At 46.8% G+C, this 17500-nt stretch overlaps 1 protein-coding gene across 2 annotated transcripts in view; it reads left to right on the top strand.

Annotated features, from left to right (window-relative positions):
- Nucleotides 1-17500, top strand: part of LOC133124814 (calcium/calmodulin-dependent protein kinase type II subunit alpha-like) — an 87693-nt gene that overhangs the window by 38740 nt on the left and 31453 nt on the right. For both annotated transcript variants that reach the window (XM_061236322.1, XM_061236321.1), the window contains exons 4-7: nt 4868-4922; nt 8318-8383; nt 9986-10058; nt 12044-12146. In XM_061236322.1, coding sequence (XP_061092306.1) covers nt 4868-4922; nt 8318-8383; nt 9986-10058; nt 12044-12146 — 297 coding nt within the window. The remainder of the gene's footprint in view (nt 1-4867; nt 4923-8317; nt 8384-9985; nt 10059-12043; nt 12147-17500) is intronic.

Below are 17500 nucleotides of genomic sequence, written 5' to 3'. Positions count from 1 at the left end.
CTTCTTCTTCTTCTTCTTCTTCTTCTGCTGTATGTACATGCCAGTCCTTAATCAGAGGGAGGCCACTTATTTAAAAGGAATTGCAGTACTTTGCGTGTTCACAAGTATTCCATTTATTCCTTCCTGTTGTATCAACAGCCATTTATGTCCTAGTGACAAATCTTCAACCAGAAAAGGGTTAGGGGGACTTACACACATCAATAAGCCATAGCAGAAAACAATAAATACTGTGCACACTGAGTGTGTTGAGGAAAGCCAGGGCAGGGGTTAGTAAGAGACCGCTGAAATATGTGTCAGAATGACTGGCTTCGGGGAGAGAGGCAGAAAGAGAGAGAGAGAGAGAGAGGGAGAGAGAGAGAGAGAAAGAGAGATGGGGGGTGTTTGGAGAGTGTCCAATTCTGTGACGCAACTGTGCCACTCGGATCTAGAGATAGCAGATTGGAATTATGTGTACAGTTATGTGCTGCTACTCTGCAGTTTTGGTGCCTGTGTGACTGCGTTCCAGAGCTCCACTGCGTTCAGTCACCAGCAGTGAATGTTACATCAGCGCTGGAATTTTTACTTAAGAACATTCCACGCACATAATCTGCGACCCTGCGCCTTTAAGTGGTCTGAGGCGAAACAAAATGCGACCTCAATGCCTTTTGAGAAACCGGCGCAGAGACACGGCGAGGAGGACAAACGCACATCTGTGTATTTCTGCTCTCTGACGTTTTACGCTCTCGATTTTTCATAATTCCATAAATGATACCCCATGATGAACTATTAGACCACTCAGCGTGTCATGAAGAGAGAGAGAGAACAAAAGAGAGGGGGAGAGAGAGAGAGAGCAAGAGAAAAAGGCGGGGGGGGAGAGAAAGAGAGGGAGAGCACGCAGTGGAGAGAGAACAACTGTCTCATTAGGAAAGTCACATTCCCCAGCAAATTATTAATCAAAGAAACTGAGTAAGTGGCAGATTTTTTTAAGAGCTGTGATTCAGCTGGAGATTCTACAGATTCAGGGTGCCTTTGCGTGTCCTTTGGCATCAGAGTCATGGGCGTTATTAAAACCGGTCAAAAACACCCGCGGGCATCTGTGGTGACTCAACGAGGACCTGAAAAGTATGAAGCGAACGAGCTTCTCTGGGCCGCCCAGGCGGTACTGATGACCTCTCTGTTATTTCTCCTGCCGGTTTAAAAAGGCAGAGAGAAGCCCATGAATTGCATCTCTGCCCACTCGTCAGGATCAGACGCACCTTCAGTGACCTCCACACAGTGAAGGCTTTACATTACATCATGTTAATGGCATTTGGCAGACGCTCTTATCCAGAACGACGTACAGTTGATTAGACTAAGCAGGAGACAATCCTCCCCTGGATGCAATGCAGCGTTAAGGGCCTTGCTCAAGGGCCCTAACGGCTGTGCGGATCTTATTGTGGCTACACCGGGATTAGAACCACCAACCTTGTGTGTCCCAGTCCTTTACCTTAACCACTATTCTACAGGCTGCCCTACTTATTTAAATAAATATAATGGATTTCATGAGGCAATTTTCACTTCATAATGGGCTTCAGACTGAAAGGCTTAATGGCATTTTGCAGACACTCTTATCCAGAGCGACGTACAGTTGATTAGACTAAGGTACGTGACTGGGACCTGCAAGGTCGCCGGTTCGATCCCCGGTGTAGCCACAATAAGGTCCGCACAGCCGTTGGGCCCTTAACCCTGCATTGCTCCAGGGGAGGATTGTCTCCTGCTTAGTCTAATCAACTGTATGTCGCTCTGCATAAGTCTGCCAAACGCCATTAGTGTGATGTAACTGCCAAGTCTGTCTGTCAGGGTTTGAGCTCATAGGGGAAGTGGACAGGTGCTAATGACCTTGGCTAATCGTCCTATGGGGGGAGGGGAAGGAGGCTGAACTGGGAGTGGAGACTCGGGTTAAACTTCTGAGTTTCAGTGGGACTACAAACTGGGACACCAGTGTATGACTGGGAGCTCAGTGTGACTGGGAGGTCAGTGTGTGACTGGGAGATCAGTGTGTAACTGGGAGCTCAGTGTGACTGGGAGGTCAGTGTGTGACTGGGAGATCAGTGTATAACTGGGAGATCAGTGCATAACTGGGTGGTCAGTGTGTAACAGGGAGGTCAGTGTGTGACTGGGAAATCAGTGTATAACTGGGAGATCAGTGCATAACTGGGTGGTCAGTGTGTGACTGGGAGATCAGTGTATAACTGGGAGATCAGTGCATAACTGGGTGGTCAGTGTGTGACTGGGAGATCAGTGCATAACTGGGAGGTCTGTGTGTAACTGGGTGGTCAGTGTATGACTGGGAGATCAGTGCATAACTGGGAGATCAGTGTGTGACTGGGAGATCAGTGCATAACTGGGAGATCAGTGTGTAACTGGGAGATCAGTGTGTAACTGGGAGCTCAGTGTAACTGGGAGATCAGTGTGTGACTGGGAGATCAGTGTATAACTGGGAGCTCAGACTGTGACTGTGGGAAGGTTGCAGATTGAGGTACAGCACAGAATCGAACCCGCAGCCACCGATGGGGTTTGTGTAGGCCTTGATATCCCAGACTGCACCGCATGTTCCCCATAGAGCATGGAGGTTTCAGAGGCACATCAGATGCCGACTGGCAGATTTCTGTATCGGTAGCATTTTTTTTCTCTCGAGCCATCCATCACACAAATCTTATTTCTACCAGCCCTTCATCACAAAATTACTGTGCTTGCTTCGTGGGGAGCAGCCTGACAGATGAAAGTGAAATGTTATTCAAAAAGACTGATGGAGAGGCAAGGCATTGCAGCGATCAGACGAATGATGTAGTACGGAAAACTGACAAAAACTGAGCAAAATTGAAATGAATCTGGACAGCGTATGAATTTTATGCTAGAGCTGGGAAAAAAAATACTTCATACGTTTTTCATAGGTAAGGTCACACTGTAAAGCAGGACTGGGAAGACCCGGGGGTAAAAACCTACACAGGAAAATGTCCTTGGTTTTTCCCGATTTCCCATTCCGGACCTGACAACTGGCCTTCGTCTCCAGAGGCCGGGATTTTAGAAGTATTCCCGAGCTTCCGAGCGTAGGCTCAGGAAGGTCCCCCCGGCGTTCCGACACGGCCGTTTCTCTTTGTATTCACGGACTGACCGTGGGCGTAAAGGAGATGTTTTATCTCGTCTGCCCACCTTCCTCCCCTCCTCCCCTCCTCCCCTCCTCGCCTCCTGGTCCCTGCCCCCCCCCCCGTGCCGTCCGCGTGAATAATGTTCCTCTATCCTCGCTCACGACATGCATGCGCACATAAACGTCCGCAAAAAAGGGGGCCGGATGAAGACCTTGTCGGCCTATCAGTCACGAGATCTGTGATCTATAACATCCCTTTTTACAGGAAGCCGTTACGCGACAGATATCATTGATTGGGCTGAAAGCGCCCCGAAGTAACAGCCCTGCTATTGACCTCCTGACTGAAAGGTTATATGGTGATTGAGTGGAGGGTTATACCTCCCCGCCCACACACACCAATCCACGGGGCCACACACACACACACACGCACGCCAAGCTGCAGATTACATTTTACACGCAATACCTTTATACGGCCTATCATGTATTTTTTTTATGTATGTATATGTATATGTATATATATATGTATGTATGTATTTATGGAGTCCATTTTGTATTAAGAGCCCTGTTCTAAAAGGATACCAGAGTAGTGACAGTAGTGTCAAACCTGCAACCTGCTGATTACAAAGCCGAAAGCCCTGGACTGTCATTTAATTGTGCGAACTGAGGACTTTTTGACTTTTCGACTCATGAAAAGGCGCCCCGGTATGTGGGATGTGGATTTGCTCCTGAACTGAGCCCGTCTTTGGGAAACAGAGCCAGAATGGAGCCCTTATACGGCAGCGCAGGTTGAAACGGCAGTTTTGTGCTTACATAACAGAGAAACGCTGCTCTGTGCTGGCGCTTAGAGGGAAAGGAATAGAAAACTGTAGAGCTCTGCTTCCTTCTGCACCCACACATCCCTGTACTTCTGTGCACTAATGAGATGTGCACACACATACACGCACGCACGCACGCACACACACACACGTACATACACACACACGCACGCACGCACACACACACACGTACATACACACACACGCACGCACGCACGCACACACACACATACGCACATACACACACAAACACACAGAAATACACACACGCTCACAGGTACACACAGACACACATGCAGGTACAAGCACACACACACACCCGCACATACACACGCATGCACACACACTCACACACACACAGAAATACACACGCTCACAGGTACACACAGACACACACGCAGGTACAAGCACACAGGCACACACACACACATACATACACACACACAGACACACACACACATACACAGACCCACAATGCAAAATTCTCCTGTCTCTATGCACTATGTTTGATATCCTCCTCTGTATGTGAAGCCAGCGTATGTCTCCGTCTGTACGCCTTGTTTTTCGGACTCGAGGTTACAGTAGGGACCACACACCTTTCACTCGGGCTAATTACACTAGCAGCGACGGCTCGGGTAACAGCGTCACTGTCGGTCTCAGCTGAAACAGGCTTGTTAGCGCGTGGGCCGGTGAGTACCTGGGCAAACTGAGGGAAGAGCATCGGGCTTTTCTGCTACACTACTCCTGCTCTTTCAGGTATACTACTCCTGCTCTTGTTCACAATCGATGAATCCTCCTAGAATCAAGATGGAAAAGGCAGTCTGTCTGATGGTGATGGTTTGTACCTCTCTCTCTCTCCCTCTCTCTCCCTCTCTCCCTCTCTCTCTCTCTCTCTCTCTCTCTCTCTCTCTCTCTCTCTCTCTCTCTCTCTCTCTCTCTCCTCCAGTGCGACTTCATGACTCCATCTCAGAGGAGGGACACCACTACCTTATCTTTGACCTGTGAGTCCGCCTCTTCCTTGAATTATTTGAACGACTGTTTTTTAATAACCCATTGTTTATTAGCAGATCAATGTGTAATATTGCATTCTCTCTGTGAATCCCACAAGGTCAGCTCAGTCGCGTTTTACGTTATTCTACCCAGGGCTCCAGTGCTAGGCGCAGATGACATGCAATAGGTGTTTGCCATGGGCGCCATTTGTCTTGAGGGGTGGGTCAATAAACACCAAAATAAAATGCACATGTTGCTGTGGTGTGGGTTGTTGATGAAGCTGCAGGTTCGACCCCCGCTGGCCTCCGTATAGAGACATCCAGCAGCTGACATCCCAGGTCATGACCACCCACCCCCCCCCCCCCCCCCGCCCCGGGCCCCCTGTGAGCCGTCCAATTACACAGATCGATGTTGTTTCCTAGCGCCCACTCACAGTGGCCTGTCCGGAGTAAATCGATGTGCTCCTTCCCGCTGGAAGGGGGATCTCCCCGGCGCGTGAGCGGGGGCGGGTGGCGGGGGTTTGGAAGGGGGGGGGGGGTCCTCGCCTCCTCGCGGTGTCTGAGGGATGGAAGGAGGCGTTCCAGCCAGCCTCTCTTATCTCATCAGCGTGGCTGTCGCTGATGACTGGAGCGACAGCTTTCGGGTAGTTACGCTGTGAAAAACAGGAAGGGCAAAAAAAAAAAAAACACAAACCAGGCACAACAAAGCCAGATGGCCTGCAGTCGCCCGAGTCGGATATCGCTCCGCTGACGTCTGCCGTCCGCCCGACTGCTGCCCTCGGACGGGCTAAGCCCCACTCCGCTGGTAACAGCGCCAGCGCCATTTTCTGACCTGTTTTTGTTATTTTTGTCAATTTACAACCCCCCCCCCTCCCCCTTTTTCCTTCCGACACACTTTCAAAATGACAGTGATGTTACAGGATTAAGAACACCACCTGCTGTAGCTACCTCAGATTTCTATTGTGTTTTTTGACACCGATTAAAAAAAAGAAAAGAAATTTGTTTTCCACTCAGTTTAAAATCATGGCATTGTACTGTGACAGGACAGTTCCTATTGCTCCCAGCTGTGTGTTTCATTTACCTGGAAAAAGACTTAAGCTCCTTCAGCAATGCTTAGTATTGTCAGACCTATTTAATGTGAGTTTTTGCAGTATAAAAAAAATATTATTTCTGTTTCAGTGTTTGTTTGTTTTTTTCTCCGAGTTTTTGTGATGAAGGATATTTTTGATATTTACAGACCTTTTTGACAATGTACTCGCTGTTGCTGGTACAGGAAATCCATGCGAATCGGAGTAAGGTCAAAAACTGTTTGGGTCAATGAAACACATACACTACAAAAATGATGTGCTGCAATATCAAAAATCCACAGAAAGTAATTGATCCCTTTAAAGGTACAATTCAAGGGTCAACACCCTCAAACCACAGTACTGCTTATCCCTCCTGACGATGAACTTATTTTATCTTGGATTTGTGTGGGTTTGAGTGTGTGTGTGTGTGTGTGTGTGTGTGTGTGTGCATTTGTGTGTGCGTGTATTTGAGTGGGTTTCAGTGTGTGTGTGTGTGTGCGTGCAAGTGTGTGTGCGTGTGTGTTTCACTGTGTGTACCTCCCCTCACCCCCAAAAGGGTTGACATCCCCATGTGACTCACACTGGTGTCTGACCAATCAAGTGATTCATCCTTTTTGAAATGCTGAAATGTAGCAATAACAATGAGGCGCTCTTGTCCGCACGAGGACCACTTCAAAGCGCCTCTCGTTCCCTTCACTGGACAAAGATCTGAACATGGGGACATGGGGCTCAGACGCACGGAGAGACGGTTTAAATTTCACTCCCTGAAGCGGTGAGACATTACGCTCGGTCTTTATGAAGGAACAGGTATGAAGAGTGTTTCATTTATTTTTTATTTTTTATGAAACAAAAGAGCAGGGTTATGCAAATGTATTTACTTTGAAAGTGAAGTATTTCCATAATTCCCTTTCTTCTTCCCACCACCTTGAAATGACATTTGCAAGAGGAGAAATGAAGCCAGATCGTTTGGAAAACCGTATTTTTAACCCTGCTGCCGGAGCAGCCTTTGGGATTTTCCGTCTTTAGCGCTGCGGGTGGGCTTGCCTTGACGGAGATTGCAGCGGAAAACTCGGTGGGCAGAACATGGAAGTTCGGCGTTCCCGGGAGTTTTCAGCTTTCTGACGGAACCTGTGAACGCCAACCCGACCGCAGAACTTTAACAAACCCTAACAAAAGAGTATGTTAGACTACACGGCGTGGAGGCAGAAACTCAAGGGGGTTTCAAAACCAGGCGAGATATGGTGCTGGGTACTGTCTAGTCTTTAAATAAATGAAGCATTCGGTACGCGTTAGTGGCAGGAAAATGGTGAGCATTGCTGGGCTGACTGGCCTGTTCTGTAAATTGCATACAGACCCAATCAAATGTAATAATCCAAGGATAAATTGGGATTGGCAGGTACAATATATGGCCCTAACATACAGTATGATCCATTATCAATGCTTTATTCATTTACATATTTATCGATCTGTCTGTATAATTAAATACAGTTTTGTATGTAATTCATATTTAATATCTAATGTTGTGTCTTTCATCCCATAACAATCCTTGCTCTGTTCTGCACCAGGTTGGATCCCTGTGTAAAAGACATAACTGAGATGACAAGGCCAACACGTTTCCGTGCCAACAAAGAAAGGCGATGAACAGTCCGTCCCTGTGTAAAAGTGCCCAGGCTTAAGGACAGGGAGCCATTTTGGCTCTTCTGTTTCTTTTCCCATAATGCCCCGCTGCTGTCTCCTGAGCTCTGTGATAGTGGGGTGACCCTGCCCACCACCTTCCATTTGGGCTCCCTCTGTCACCAGGGGCCCGGGAGGTCACCAGTGCGAGGCCCCGCTGTCCATTAATGAGGGAGACGGATAGCAGAGGTGTGGAGGTTACACAAAGCCAGGAGGGAATCCAAGAACACGAAAATGGTCTTTTTAAGATACGGGAGGGTGGTGGGGGGTACTGGGGGAACAGCTTGCTTCCTCGGTCTCAAGCTGTGCTCACATTGAAGCACCCTCCCTCCACTGCTTATGTAATGACGTTTTTTTCGAAACGCAGAGAACATTTTAGCGGTGCGCCCGGCGAGGGTCTCAGCTAAGCTAATATTAGATTAATATTAGAGTCAAGGCTTCAGCCGAGCTGTTATCCATAAACGCCATAAACCGTTGGCCGCAAACTCTCCACACTCCCCACTTTGCCCACAATTAAATGGGAAGCCAGCGTTCTAAAGAAAAATACATGAATAGAAAAAAAACCAGAGAAGAAAACGGAAGCTGCGTGTGTCGCTGGCATGCTCTCCGGTGATTGGTGGTCTTCTGATCTTCCCGGCCAATCGCAGCCTTTCTTCCTGTCCCCAGGGTGACGGGAGGAGAGCTCTTTGAAGATATCGTGGCCCGAGAGTACTACAGCGAAGCGGACGCCAGGTGTGTGTGTGCCCCGGCCACCTGTGCGTCTCTCTGTTCTTTCTCTCCGTCCTCGCCCTCTCTCTCTCTCTCTCTCTACCATCTCTCTCCCTCCCTTTACCCTCTCACTCACTCTCTCACTCTGTACTACTTGTTTGCTCTCTCTACTCTCTCTCCCGCTGTCTCTGTCACCTCTCAAGCTTTCTACTCTCTCTTCTCTCTCTCTCTGTCACTCTCTTTCAAACAGTATCTCACTCTGCTTCTCTGCTCTCTCTCTAACCTCTCACTCTCTCTTTCAAACAGTATCTCACACTTTCTTAGTCTACTTGTTTGCTCTCTCTCCCCCTCAAAGCAATGACATTGAACAGATTTTATTGGCATGATATACTGTATTTCAATATATTATACTCAATAGAAACGGAAATAAACATCAAACACTCTTTAAACTATAAAACGGCACTACAGGAGTTGAAGAATTTTTTTATTTTTTATTTTGTTTTTGTTTTGGCGGTGAAAAAATTACGAACTAGTCTTTTGTCGGCCACTAAGAGCAGAATACTTTATCATGTACAGATACATTTACATTACATTTACATTTACATTTTACAGATACAGATACAGATTTCACTTTCCGGTCGTTCCCTGTGCTCCGAGGTGAGGCGTTCAGTCGTGGCCCTAATAAGGGCCAGTGTCCTGTCAGAAAGTGGCGCAGTATCGATCGGGCTCTTCCATCGATCAGCCGGGCCGCGGGAGCCCGGTCAGAGCAGGAAACGGGATGAAATGGAAGCAGACGTGCTGGGCGATAAAGTGACAGAACAGAACAGAACAGAACAGAGACTAGATGGAGGGCTCGGACTGGTTTGGCCTGTGGGACCGCGTTTCCTCCACCCCGCAGGGGGGCCCGCCGGGCGGATTAGCATGCTAACGAGAAGCCCCTCGGCGTAATGGATTCCCGACGTATAATTCAAACGGGCTTCAAATGCTCGTTTCGAGAAGAGGTGCCCTTCTCCAGGTCCTCCGTATCAATTATGAGGCGAAACATGAGCAGCACCGATGGACGTTTACGGGCGGTCTGATGTTAAAAGTTTACAGGCCGTCTGATGTTAAAAGTTTACAGGCCGTCTGACGTAAAAAGTTTACAGGCCGTCTGATGTTAAAAGTTTACAGGCAGTCTGGCGTTAAACGTTTACGGGCGGTCTGACGTTAAAAGTTTACGGGCAGTCTGATGTTAAACGTTACGGGCGGTCTTAAGTTAAACGTTTACAGGCGGTCTTAAGTTCACTGTTTACGGGCAGCCTTAAGCTAAACTTTTACAGGCGGTCTTAAGCTTAACGTTTATGGGTGGTCTGAAGTTAAATGTTCACGGGCGGTCTTAAGTTAAACGTTTACAGGCGGTCTTAAGTTCAATGTTTATGGGCAGTCTTAAGCTAAACTTTTACAGGCGGTCTTAATCGTGAATCGTTAATGGGCGGTCTGAAGTTAGATGTTTACGGGCGGTGTGATGTGAATCGTTTACGGGCGGTCTGAAGTTAAACGTTTATGGGCGGTGTGATGTTAAATGTTTACGGGCGGTCGGACGTTAAATGTTTGTCTTTCTCCCTGTTTTCCGCACTTTTCCTGCAGCCATTGTATCCAGCAGATCTTGGAGGCTGTCCTTCACTGCCATCAGATGGGCGTGGTCCACAGAGATCTCAAGGTGAGTGACAGTCTGCTGTTGACCAATTACAGACAGGTCATTGTTTGGGGCCGCTAGTGGCTCAGGTGCATGACTGGGACCCGGAAGGTTGTTGGTTCAAGGCCCGTTGTAGCCACGATAAGATCCATGCAGCTGTTCGGCCCTTGAGCAAGGGCCTTGATACAGCATTACTTTACTTTACTTTATAACTTCAAGTCATTTGTTTGGATAAAAAGCATCAGCTAAATAACTGTAATGCAATGATCAATTTCAACAATTTAAATACAACGATACATATGCCCAAAAATATACTGGTGCAGCATATGCAGGTACATTTCTCCAACACGAATTCTTTTTCTTTTTAAGACCAATATTTCTGCTACAGCAGTGACGAAAGAAATGTCCAAGATAAGAAATGTGACTATATGCACTGTTCATAGTTAGACAGTACCCACACACGCACACACACGCTTATTCACACTTGAGGTAACATTAAAGTGTTTTACAGTCCAAAATAAACAAGTTCACTGTGTCTAGAATGGCAGTTGGGAAACAGAGGGAGGGAGAGAGAGAGAGAGAAAGAGAGATGAGAGGAGGCTTTCTCCGAAGACTGTACAGGAGGGGGGTCCCCCGGGTCTGGAGGTCCTCAAAAGGTTAATTACATCATTCCGAGTCCCCAGAAGGAGAGGTCCTTCTTCCGGCACCTCCAACTAGCATGTGACATACCTGAACTGTCATTACACACAACTACAAGGTGTTAATAGACCTGTCCCAGTCACTGGTCCCCTTGGTTCTGTCATTGACGAAAAAAAAAAAAAAGTCTATTTCTGTTTGGTGAGCTGAGAGAGAGAGAGTTCAGAGTGAGAGAGAGAAGGAGAGACAGAGGGAGAGAGAGATGGAGCGAGAGAGGGAGAGAGAGATGGAGCGAGAGTGGGAGAGAGAGATGGAGCGAGAGTGGGAGAGAGAGATGGAGCGAGAGAGGAAGAGAGAGATGGAGCGAAAGTGGGAGAGAGAGATGGAGCGAGAGTGGGAAGAAGAGAGATGGAGAGAAGGAGAGAGAGAGAGAGGGCCGTGTAGAGGGAGTGTTGACATGAGGCTAATGCGTCTCTGGACCCAGGGAGGCTCAGAGAGGTCCCTGGGTTGACTCAGAGCCTGGGTGGCACACTGTGCTGGGTAATTGAGAGATTGATTTTGTGTTTTATTTGCCTGGGAATTAGATGAAGGAGAGGTTTATTGCATGTGACTGGAAAAATATCTTATTCCCCTGTGTTACTCTCCACCCTACTCCCCTGTGTTACTCTCCACTCTACTGCCCTGTGTTACTCTCCACTCTACTGCCCTGTGTTACTCTCCACTCTACTGCCCTGTGTTACTCTCCACCCTACTCCCCTGTGCTGCTCCATTCATTAGCTCAATTCCACACCTGCCAAAACCAATCACTGCATGAGTGACACAAATCTGAAAGGAAAAACACATCCAGGCACACACACACACAAACACATGCACACACACACCACACGCATGTGCACATACACACATGCACACACACACACACACACACACACGCACACACACACACACACACAAACACACATGCACACACACACCACACGCATATGCACACACACAAACACATGCACACACACACCACACGCATATGCACATACACACACGCACACATCAGCTGCACATCATTGCACATCAGGGGCACCCTGTTGCCTAGTGGCTAAGGTACAGGATAGGGACCTAGAAGGCTGGTGGTTCAAGCCACTATAAGATCCACATAGCTGTTGGGCCCTTGAGCAAGGCCCTTAACCTCACATTGCTCCAAGGTGGATTGTTCCCTGCTTAGGCTAATCAACTGTAAGTTGCATTGGATGAAGATGAAGTAACTGTAAGGTAAGGCATATGCGTCCTGCTGAATCCAACGATCACCAGGAGTGAGGGAGCCTGTCTCTGATTCCCGCCTCTCTCACTCTCTGTTCTTACCCCCACCGTACCGACAGCCAGAGAACCTGCTGCTGGCGTCCAAGTCCAAGGGGGCAGCGGTGAAGCTGGCCGACTTCGGCCTGGCCATCGAGGTTGAAGGGGACCAACAGGCCTGGTTTGGTAAGAGCATCCACCTCACCTGGCGCGGACGTCGGTGGGCAGAAATCTAACATGCTTAGACAGATTGAAGCTAGGTTTTGAAACAGCTGGTAGCTGGATGACCAGTTCAGACCAGCTCCATACTCAACATGGTTTGACCAGCTCAAGCTATGTATGAAACAGCTGGTGGCTGGTAATTTCAAGGTGATATCAAGGGTCAGATCTGGATTTTACACCTGGGTTGTACACAATTAAAAGCTGAACAGTTGTCTCGTCTGTAAATTAAAAATAATTTATAAATCAAATCCGGTTTTTCAGCTTGCACCAGAAAAGGCACTCAGGTTGCACAAATGTATATTATTACTTAAAAAACAACTTTATTATTACTTTTGGTTGGAACTATTTCTTATGGTGCATAGGACCACTGTGCTGAATGAAATAAAGGCTGGCACAATATAACAATTTATGTTTCTGTTTACTTGTGAATAAATACTATAAAATCGATCTTTTCATATGCATAGCCTCTGAAAAGATAATGTCATTGCACAAGCTGTTTTTGAGTTATATGAGGTGTACCTACTTGCTTAAGACCACAAACCCCCAAATGCCCAGTATCTGTCATCGTAAACCTTGGATGCACACGAAACCTGACTGGGCCGGTCAAAAACATCCAATCTAAGACTGAAATAAAACCCCCCAAAAAAAAACACAGAAAGCGGACTATACCTTTAAATTTGCGCCTGGGTTATTGAGGCGTTTTCTTATGTGCTTGCAGATAATGAAACTATTAACCTTATAGTCATCCCTAAAAAAGCTATGGTAACGGAGTGGAAAAGACCACCAAAGTGTAATCAGCATTAGAGGAATTTAAAAGGCCTCGGTGAAGATGCTGAGAGCAGTCGACAGTCCCTGCCCATCTCCTCCTCACTCAACTTTCCTGTCCAGTCATCAGCCCCCCCAGCCTCCGCCCCCCCCCCCAGCCTCCGCCCCAGCCTCCCCCCCCCACCCGGCATCACTGGGCGTGTGGGGCCGAGTTATTCTGGATGAATGACGCTGCACAGCACTTGACAATCCAATACGTTTCCCATTACCCCGACAGACACCACCCTCCTCCATATCCACCGCCACCCCCCCTCCGGCGTGACTTCTTCTAAAAGGAAACTCTAATCAAAAAGCCAGGCAGCCTCAGATTGTCCCGTCTCCTCAGGAAGACAGAGAGGGAGGCGTACCCGCGGGCGTGGCACACGATCGTGTCGCTCACGTGCCGTCGTTGTTCTCGCCTTACGGACTGAACGCGCCCCCGTGATGTTCGCTCCCCCCGTGAATAATCAGCGGAGGACATGTCCCCCCCCCCCTTTGGAGAGCGTCCACTTCAAATCACAATCGCGCCTTCATCTCTGAGAAGTAGAAGGATAAGCGTTCCGCCTGACTCTGTCCTGATTATGCTTACTAACGACCTCGCCTTTCCTCAACAGTATGTGTCGGATCTGCCCTGCTCTTATTCAAAGCCTTTTCACTCCAGATTCACACTTTTCTTCTCTTTTCCCAGGTTTAGTGATGTCGCGTGCTGTACAGAGCCAAGGGAAGAAACAGTAGCGAGAAATCTTTATAAAATGATATATTTACAGCCGCTGTGGAAAGATAATTATCCTGTTGTGCTGCCAGAAACCGCCGGGTCTCTCGGGATGAAACTGTAGGAAGTAGATCTCCTTCTGCCTTCACACATGAGATGAAACATCTCTGTGTGGAGGTGGTGCTAAATGGCTCTTTTGTACATGATATCAGTGTAATTCACAGAGCTGCTCTGTACATGATGTCAGTGTAATTCTGCACATGATATCAGTGTAATTCTGTATGTGATATCAGTTTAATTCTGTACATGATATCAGTGTAAATCTGCACATGATATCAGTGTAATTCACAGAGCTGTTCTGTACATGATATCAGTGTAATTCTGCACATGATATCAGTGTAATTCACAGATCTGTTCTGTACATGATATCAGTGTAATTCACAGAGCTGTTCTGCACATGATAACAGTGTAATTCTGTACATGATAGCAGGGTACTTCACAGAGCTGTTCTGCACATGATATCAGTGTAATTCTGTACATGATAGCAGGGTACTTCACAGAGCTGTTCTGCACATGATATCAGTGTAATTCTGTATATGATATCAGTGTAATTCACAGAGCTGTTCTGTACATGATATCAGTGTAATTCAGCACATGATATCGGTGTAATTCACAGAGTTGTTCTGTACATGATATCAGTGTAATTCAGCACATGATATCAGTGTAATTCACAGAGCTGCTATGTACATGATATCAGTGTAATTCACAGAGCTGTACTGTACATGTTAAGTTGAAATAGGTTCAAGTGAAAGAAAAGATATTTACATCATTGCTTTTCAGGTAATTGCTATGGAATTGCTTTGACGCCATTTGTCTGGATTGAATGGAGCCGATGATTGGCCGTTATTCTTTTGCGATTTACCGGAATGGAGTCTGACTGATGCCTCTGGGATTTTTACCGTCTATTCTGGTCCCACCCTTGAGCATTTTTTTTGTGTGCTAATGGCCTAAGCTACGCAGGAAGCATTGGGCTGAGCACATCTCCCGGTCCCGGAGGGAGCCGGTGTCAGCCAGCAGCCATTAGCTCCCTCCAGGCCAGTCCAATAATTACTGTGGGGGTGAAATCGGGGGGTGGGGGGTGGGGGGGGTGGGTGTTATTATTAGAATCGCCTTTTTTTCCGCAGTTATGCAATGATCCCACGCTTCTGCCTCCCCGGGAATCTTCAGTCACACGCTGCCAGGGCACTATCCGATTTGCTGCAAGCACGCCCAATGAGGATCACCCCTGCTCATTGCACGGTGGCTTCAGAAAGTAGTTAGACCCCCTTCACTTTTTGCACACTTGATTGCGCTGTAGATTTCATTTGAAATGTACAAAATTTCCGATCGAATCGACACTCGACAGCTCGTAATGACAAAAACAAAAACATGTGTTTAGACATTTTTGCAAAAAAAACACAAATGGCAATTTTATCCATTCAACCTATAACACAATAAAGTGTGCAAAAACTGAAGGGGTCTGGATACTTTCTGAAGCCGCTGTCAATCAAAATTGGCTGGTGACCGTGCGAGACACACACTGCGCAGTACAGTACAGTAGAAGCACAATGACCATAGGACATGCATGCAAAGAACAGTACAGTATTCATAATACCAGCATTGCACATAGAGGAAAAACAGACTCAGAAATCAAGAGCATACATTTATACGTGAACTCTGGAGAGTGTGAATGTATTCCACTGGAAGTGCATTTTTAATCATATCGTTAATGAATGATAAATGTGTTCTGTCCTTTTTCTAAAACATACTGTTGGCTCAATATGGTATCATGTATCATGCAACTCTGAACAGCGAATAGCAAACCTCCAATCCCAGTTGCGCAGGCAGCCATATGGTCCATAGCTGTTACAATCGCTAAAAATATTGCTTTACTAAATATGGAAAAATAAAACAGGGAGGCAATCATCATAATTAATCCTCCACTTGATTTATAGATGAGCTCATATTTTCTCACAGCATTATTTTACATTCAGAATATGACTAAATGTGGGCTTATCTGTGGATGATTACATTTGTGTGGAGCCACAGTGTGTGTCATCAATAGAATATGTCCGCTTTGGACATAGCAGGCACAATTGAATATTGATGTCTCCGCTTGTATGCAACACAGCATTAGACCTCTTCTAAACACACTTTTTCTTGTCATGATTAAATATTTAAATCAGCTTCATATTAGCATGTGCAATATTGATGTCTTCCCCAGGCATGTACCAACAGGATTGGGGGAGGAGGGGGGGGTCATGTAGGGAGAGGTAATGATGTAATGGCAATACATGTTTTGGAAATAGGTACACCCCCTTCAGTGGTCGGATCCATTTTATCGGAATAAGAATGGTCAAAGTGACTGTTTCTTCCTGATAAACACCTATTACATTACATTACATTATTGGCATTTGGCTTTAACTCGGCTCTCACATCTATGTGACGCCAAAACAGACCGGGTTTAATAAAATATATAACGCGCTCCGCATACACCAGTTTCCACTCCATATAGGCCACTAAGTTACCGCGAGGTAAACTAGGTGTGTCCGTAGGCCTGGTGGTGCGCTGTGCAGAATTCAGCCTCTGTCCGAGTCTCGGAGCAGATGAGGTGAAGAAAAGGGCGTCGAAAAAGCAAGTGAAGAGAAGAAGAGGAGAGATCCCAAGAACGTGTCTTGCTCTTATACAGGGAAAGTTTATTGCTCCCGCCATTACGGGATTGGCTGAACCGAGCTAGACGTCATGTGGGGTGGACATTGGAATTGTCCTGCGGGATAGTGGGAAATGTGGTTCCCTACACTTGCAACTGCATTATATTTCAAATAGTGGGTAAAATGCTTCAAATGATGTGCATAATGTAACATACTGTATGTATTTTGGTTGACGTGAGATGAGGAGTTGTCTGTGAAAACAGAAACCGCTTTCTTGCTTTTTTTTCTGTCGGGCTTTTTGCCCCTCATACTTTCCATATATCTTAAGGGTTACATAAGTGTTCTACATTGTTCTGTTCACACTGTTCCATTCGTCTAGAGCTCCTTGAGGTGAGAGACTGACAGGTTCTTGAACAAAACAAGATGTCCCCGCAAGAACAGTGCATATCCAAACTTTAGCCTATTTAAAGGTCATGAAGGTTATAGCTGGTACCAGCTATGTGCTCAAACAACCTCTTTGGAAGCATATAAAGATTACTTTACATAACGGCCTGTACAGTACAGTGTTGACTCTGTTAGCAGCCGTTCTCTTTCTGTGGGAAACAAAGGCACACTCTGAGAATATTGCCGTTTCCTGAATCTCTAGTCTGAAGTTGGATGAACCCAATGAGGATCACTGTGTCTTTTAAGTAGTAACGTCTGTTGTGACTCTCCTATGACCTGAGTCTATACCAATTTTGGGTCACCTACAGTATGTGTCTGCCTGCGTCTCTGTCCTGAGTCTACCCTAATTGCCCAGTCACCTACAGTGTCTACCCTGCTGAAAAGATAGCTCAAGCTAGGTTTTGAAACAGCTGGTAGGGAGTTGACCAGGTACCAGCTCAGACAAGCTTCTAGCACTAGCTGATTGACCAGCTCATACTCAGCTAGACCAGCTTCATGACCAGCTTCACCATGCTGGTTGAACAGCTCATACCCAGTTAGACCTGTTCTTGGCCAGCTTCACCATGCTGATTGGCCAGCTCATACCCAGTTAGACCTGCTCTTGGCCAGCTTCACCATGCTGATTGGCCAGCTCATACCCAGTTAGACATGCCATGGCCAGCTTGACC

This window comes from Conger conger, chromosome 3 (genome assembly GCF_963514075.1).
Source record: "Conger conger chromosome 3, fConCon1.1, whole genome shotgun sequence".
In the NCBI taxonomy this organism is placed as follows: domain Eukaryota; kingdom Metazoa; phylum Chordata; class Actinopteri; order Anguilliformes; family Congridae; genus Conger; species Conger conger.
The sequence above is the reverse complement of the archived record's forward strand: the minus strand, read 5'-3'. Positions and strand labels throughout refer to the sequence as shown.